General features: G+C 43.1%; 1 protein-coding gene across 1 annotated transcript; it reads right to left on the reverse strand.

The window, feature by feature from the left end:
• Positions 1–1,293: 1,293 nt before the first annotated feature.
• LOC110738947 lies at positions 1,294–2,499 on the reverse strand. The gene has a single exon (XM_021919393.1). The coding sequence runs from the start codon at positions 2,497–2,499 to the stop codon at positions 1,294–1,296; it is 1,206 nt and encodes a 401-aa protein (XP_021775085.1).
• Between the last annotated feature and the right edge of the window lie 4,559 nt (positions 2,500–7,058).

Below are 7,058 nucleotides of genomic sequence, written 5' to 3' on the forward strand. Positions count from 1 at the left end.
ACGACGACAACATTTGCGAGCCAATCTGGATACTTGACCTCTCTTATTTTTCCTGTGTCGATCAGCTGCTGTACTTCGTCGTTGATGATCTTATTCCTTTCCGGAGCAAACTTTCGACGCTCTGCTTGACGAGCTTATGATTTGGGTCGACGTTCAGCTTATGCGAGATGATGCTCGGGTCTATACCAGTCATGTCCTTATGAGACCAGATGAAACAGTCTTTTTTCTCTCGGAGAAAGGCTAATATACTGTCTTTTAGTTCAGGTGTTAAGTTAGCTCCGACACGAACGGTTTGATCAGGTTTTTTGGGGTCTAAAGGTATTTCATCGATTTCGAGGTTGTTGGGATTGTCTGGTGTCGGGCCATGTTGTAATTTCTATGCGGTTCTCATGGTTGGTTTAAGGGTTGTTTTGTAGCAGTGTTTGGCTTCGCGGGGTTCCCCTTTAATTTCTTGGACTCCCCATGGGGTGGGAAATTTGATTGATTGGTGGTAGGTGGAAGGAATGGCTTTCAATCGGTGGATCTAGGGTCGTCCTAATATGGCGTTATAGGCTGATGGGCAGTCGACGATGTTGAATTTGGTTTGAGGGTTTAGGCCTCCTGCATAGGTTGGAAGGGTTATGTCTCCGAGAGTTGACATGCTTTCTCCACTGAAACCTACCAGAGTCGTCGACCTTCTGGTGATGTCGCTATCTTTTAATCCCATGTCTTTCATGACCCTTCTGAACAGGACATTTGCGTAGCTTCCTCCGTCGACTAGCACCCTTCAAAGCAGACAATTCCCGACGACCAAAGAAATTACCAAAGATTCTTCATGCTCTCTGTTGATGTTTTTGACGTCGTCATCATCGAAAGTAATTGACATCGCTTCTAGCTGCTTTTCCAGGGGGTTTCTGATCTCGTACGGGACATCTGCATTATTTACCGTCGACTTTGCGATCCTTTTTGCTGCAGAGTAGGTTAGTCCACAAATATCGGAACCACCAGTGATAACATTAACTATTACCTTAGTTACAGGGGGCTTGGGAGGTCCATCTGTCGTCGTCTTTTCTGGCTCACGGCGACCTGTGTCATTGCTTTTCTTTTTCCCCGATAGATGCTTGAGGTTGCCTCTCTTTTGCTGGAAGGCGACTTCTCTTCTCAAGGCATAGCAATCTTCCGTCTTATGGCCATGATCGCTATGGAACTCACACCATTTGCTCATATCTTTCTTTGATTCTGGTTTGTTACTCTTTGAGGGTCAGCGCACTTTGCTTCCCAAGGGCTCCAATTCTTTAACTACCGCTACGATATTCACGTCGAAGCCATTTCCGATATCTCGGGGTATTGGGGGGCGTCGAGGATATCTTCTACCTGCACAGCATTAACACAGCGTGATCTACCTGTTGCCTCATAAGGCTGATGCCGCCACGATCCTCTTGGGTTGCTTGCGGCCTTTCGATTAGACAAACTCCTGGAACTTGGGTAGGAACTGCGATTGGCGATATCTTCGTCGAAGCGCATTTGAGCCACGGCTCTGGTCCGGACTTCTTCAAATGTTGAGCATGGATATTTGACCATATCTTTATACAGGTCCGAGTACGTATGCAGTCTGCGGAGGAAGGCTTCAATGGCAGTCCTATTGTCGACATTCTTGATTGAGACTTTATCTTTGTTGAACCGAGACCAATAAGCTCTGATGGTCTCCTTAGGACCCTGGACGATCCGATACAGATCGCTCGTCTGCTTGTGGAACTGCCTGCTACTTTCAAAATGGGAACAGAATTTGTTAACTAACCTAGCAAAACTAGTTATACTACCTGGTTCAAGTTTGCCGAGCCACTTGAGGGCGGGGCCTGTCAGCGTCGCACCAAATGACTTGCACATGCATGCTTCCCAGAACTCGAACGGGATCGAAGCTTGCCACATTTTCTGCTTGTAGTACTCGACATGCTGCTCTGGACAGGTCGTTCCGTCATATAGCGATGTAAAAGTTAGGAGCGACAATCTTCTGGGAATTCGGGTCAGGGCCAACTCGTTGCGGAAAGGGGTAGCTGCGAATCCATCTGGAGCTTCTCGTTGGACGGGGATCGGCACGACGGGCATCTTTTTCATCATTGACAGGACCTTAGAGTTCTGCTTTTCTAAGGCAACCAGCCTCTGGAGCAGGATTTCCGTCTGGTCGGGTTGCGGGCTACCTTGATCGTCGCCTGAAGTCCGAATGGTCCCTTGCCCAGCATTCCTAACAGGGGGGTCCACGTTCATTTCTCCGTCAGTGGATTCAGTATCAGTATCATGGGGGGACTCAATGACATCCAGCGACGGCATTATAGGAATCAGGCCTAGCTGCCTTGGCCGGCGACGACGATTGCTTTGGGCGGATTCCAATTGTTGGCGGAGAGCGGCTGCATCGGAGTCTGACGCTTCTTTTTCCTTGCTAAGACGCTCATTAGATTCCCTAGCTGCTTCGAGATCGGCCTGAACTTTCTCATAGGAAGGTTTTAGCTGTTCTGGGGTCATTTCGTCGGCTGACATGTTGAAGGTTTGGCGAGGAATTTTTAGATTTTACCTAGTTGTAGCCCCACGGTGGGCGCCAAATTGTTTATGCTAATTTTTGCTAAGTGGGATTGAGTATCAAAATCTAGGCTACGGATCAACTAAGAAAAATCAAATATAAGGCGAAAATAAAAAGAGAGTAAACGACACAAGGAATTGGTGACGCGGAAAACCCAATGAAGGTAAAAACCGCGGGTAGAATGAGGATCTACCAAACTTTCACTATGCAAAAAATAATATCAGTTTACAAGGTTTAGTGTATGATGTATGTTGTTGGATGATGGCTATACTCGTTGCTGCTTTGACCCTTATATAGATGATTTGCTAGGTTATATCCTAGCCGTTGCAAGGAGATAATATCGTGCCCATGATTTTAGGACGTTAGTTGCGGAGGTTACTTTTCTTCTGTTTTGAATTCCAACGGACTGGAGTGGCTGAAGTTGGACTAAGTCTGAGCTTGTCCCTTCCCTAAGAAATAGGAGGTTGTTACTTGACTTAGTCTTCTGTCGATGCTTCAAGCTTCGTCGAGTTTATGGCTTCGTCGAGGGAAGTCTCCGTCGCTGACCTTCGTTGACTGTCGTTGACTAAGTCTTGCATATTTTTACCCATAACTATGATTATGAATATTATTTTTATTATTATTATTATTATTATTATTATTATTATTATTATTATTATTATTATTATTATTTTGATGATGATTATTTTATTTATGATTATTGTTATGTTGCTTGATATTTATTGTTATTGCTTGATCACACCTTCTTATGCATGTTTAAAGGGAATTGGTACTTGTAATCACGCTTAATATGATAATTAATAATCTTGTTAGGGTTAATTTGATTATAATTTCAAGTGATCACCAATAATAGTTTTATTTGTGCATTAATATTCAACCAACATAGATTAAACAGGTTTAGGGTTAATCCTGTTGATTGTATGTTAGTTAGAAAGCGCAAATGAATACGATCAGAATAAAGTAGAGGCCTATTGTTAGGGTAGGTTCAATCTCTTTTAGGTTGGATTTGTACCTTCATCCCCGAACCCTTATTTGGTTCAAGACCTTATGGAGTTGACGATCTCTTGGATTGTTAAGGGGTGTAACCTTCACCTCGTGAACGGTTTACAAGTTCCTAAAACTTGTTGGCGACTCTTTTGCTCTATCTTTTTCCCTTTTGGACGCCACCGTACTTTAGTGTATGATCACAGTGGGGTTCAAGCTAGGGGTTAACGCTTGAAATTTATTCTCTACAAAAAGCAACCACAAAATCAATACTAAGGTCATCCCATGGGTGACTAGGAACTAGAAGAGGAGAGTATAGTCATTCATGGAATTGACTCTTAGCCTTATGAAAAGCCCCACAACGAGCTATTACGTCTTGCACATCACCAAACATTCTAGGCCAATAAAAATGTTCTCGAAGGATGTCATATGTTTTTGCAACCCCAAAGTGTCCGGCTAGGCCTCCTTGATGAGCTTCTTTGACAAGTGACTTTCGATGAGAACATTTCGGAACACAAAGCTTGTTTCCTTTGAAAAGGAAACCTTTTTGCATCATGAAAGTACATTTTTCTAACTTGGAAAAAGCCTCCTACTTCGCAATGTTTAAAATACCTGCTTCAAATGTTCAACATGATCAAGTTCACATTTGCTATAAACAAGTATATCGTCAAAATAAACACTAACAAATCTACCAATGAAGGGGCAAAGTACCTCATTCATCTCATGAAAGTGCTAGGATCATTTGAAAGCCCAAATGGCATTACAAGCCACTCATACAAGCCTTGCTTTGTCTTAAAAGAGGTTTTCCATTCATCTCCTTCACGCATGCGAATTTGTTGGTACCCCATTCTCAAGTCAATCTTTGAAAACACCTTGGAACCATGCAATTCATCAAGCATATCATCAAGTCGAGGAATAGGAAATCCAACACCTACAATCCTGGGTATCGGAATCATCCGTACCTTTCCTACCGGAGTACTAATGTTCAAAATCCACCACCACAAGAACCATAGTCGCCACAGCAACAGCAGCAGAAATATTACCATCCCAATGCTGGCCAGAAGAACCAACCAGAACAACCCTCCTCATCTTCCGACCCCTCTTTGGTAGAAATTAGAGCGATGCTAGTTAATATGCAGAAGCATATGGAGAGCAGAGATGCGCAAATTGATTCAATTCTAGCACATAACAAAATTGTAGATAATCAAATTGCGCAACTTTTCGCTACTCTACAAGCCCGCCAACAGGGAGCTCTGCCGACACAGCCGACCAGGCCTACGGATCAAGCCTATGAAATTACTCTAAGGAGTGGTTCAAACTATGAAGGGCCCCTGATGCCCGGAGTTGATGAATCTGTTTTATTAAATAATGCTAATCTTGATTCCGTTAAACCTGACAATGTAGCTAATAGCCCTGCAGGGCTAAAGCATGGTACTAAATATATCTAATTTTACATTGCAGGGTACGACTCTAGAGAAGGTGGCCACTCCAGATAAGAGCAATATTTCTCCCAAGCCAGTTATCAAACTTCCATTCCCCAATCGTCACTTGAAGACAAACTTGGATAAGCAGTTTGGTAAGTTCCTGGAGATGGTAAAAGATTTGAAGGTAATAGTTCCCTTCACCGAATTAATCACACAAATTCCTTCATATGCAAAATTTATGAAAGAAATATTGACAAGAAAAAGGTCTATCAGCGAGGTAGAGACAATAGCTTTCACTGCAGAGTGTAGTGCCGTATGTACTTCAGAATAAATCTCCACCTAAATTAAAAGATCCGGGTAGTTTTTCTATCCCTTGTCATATAGGCAATCTAATGATTGATAATGCATTGTGTGATTTGGGTGCTAGCGTTAGTGTTATGCCCTTATCTGTGTGTTCCAAACTGAATATGGGTAAATTAAAAGCTACTAATATTACTTTACAAATGGTCGAACGTTCTTTCAAATACCCCTTAGGTGTTTTAGAGGATTTTCCCGTTAGAGTAGGTAAATTTTATATACCTGTTGATTTTGTTGTTCTTGAAATGGCTGAGGATATGCAAACCCCGATTATTTTGGGTAGACCATTCCTTAACACAGTAGGAGCAATCATAGATGTGAGAAGTGGTAAATTAACATTATCATTAGGGGATGATAAAATTATTTTTTAATCTTAATAATACCCCTAAAATCCCAATGACAGAGGAGAAGTGTTTTAGTGTTAATGTGGTTGAGAATTATTCTAACAAGCCCCAAGCTCTTGTAAAAGATCCCTTGGAGGCGGTATCTTGTGTTGCATCCCTTTCAGATGAGATAGACAAATGGCAGAAGGAAGTTGATGCAATAGAAAGAGCCCTCTACACTGTTGGTCTTGGTTTTGAAGATGAAAAGGTGGAATCAATCAAGAAAGTTGTGCAAATTAAACCTACGGTAAGTGTTCCGCCAGATAAAGTTGCAAGTGTTAAATGCAATGACAATTTGAAGCAACCCTCGATCGAAGAAGGATCTTCAGTGCGTAGCATTGAAGAGCTCCTGATCCAAGTCAAGGAGGATCCACCAGATAAGGTGAATTGGTGTCCCACAGGGTATGTCAGGAAGCTGCATCGTAGCCTAAACCAACGCTCGACCGGGTGTCGCTCGACCGGGTGAGAAACCACCCGACCAAGCGTTAGGCCAAGGGTTCTAGTTCTTGTACTTGGTAAGAGGGTCGTGCGGGACCTAGATGAACCAGCTCTTTGCGGGAGGCAACCCGTATTTTTTACTTTCTAGACTAATGTTTTTCTTCATTTTTATTTTTACTTTTTCTTAGAGAGGTGAAGAGAGTGAAATTTTACCTTTCATGAGTATTTTGTACAGGTTTTAGATCACAACGTATGGAGGTTGCAAGAGAAAAAGGAGAAGAAAGAGAAGCTCCAGGATTGGGTACGGGTCCGATCGGGCGAGGCTCGCCCGATCAGGCGCGCACCAAAGGGTCGGAATTGAACTTTATTCCGCCCGATCGGGCGCGAAATATCGAATTTATCGGAGCTTAATTTCGCCTGATCGGGCAAGGAGTCCCGATCGGGCGCGCGAGTAAGGAAAGAAATCAAGGGAAACTTTGCCCGATCGGGCGGAATTTAGGAGAAATCGAGTGCCAAAAAAGAAATATCAGGCGAAGCTCGCCCGATCGGGCGAGCAAAATGGCAATTTCCAGGTTCGTGTTCGCACCCGATCGGGCGCGCACTTTACAAACTAGCTTGAACTACCTTCGCCCGATCGGGCGAGGCTCGCCCGATCGGGCGCGCCTATTTTATCCGGAGGATTTATCCTCCTCCTCCCTTTCTCTTTTCTCTTTCTTTCTTACTTCTTCTTTCTCATTCACCCTTTCTCTCTCTAAAACCTCCATTTTTCAAACCTTCAACTTCACTTCCTTTTCAAGATCTCCTCAAATTCACCCATCAAAACCTCAAAATTTTTACATATTCTTAATCCTCACACCTTACCCTACATTTTCCACCCACTTTCTCCCACTTCCTCTCATAAATTCTTCTAACCCTTGG

Source organism: Chenopodium quinoa, unplaced genomic scaffold (assembly GCF_001683475.1).
Source record: "Chenopodium quinoa cultivar QQ74 unplaced genomic scaffold, ASM168347v1, whole genome shotgun sequence".
NCBI lineage: Eukaryota > Viridiplantae > Streptophyta > Magnoliopsida > Caryophyllales > Amaranthaceae > Chenopodium > Chenopodium quinoa.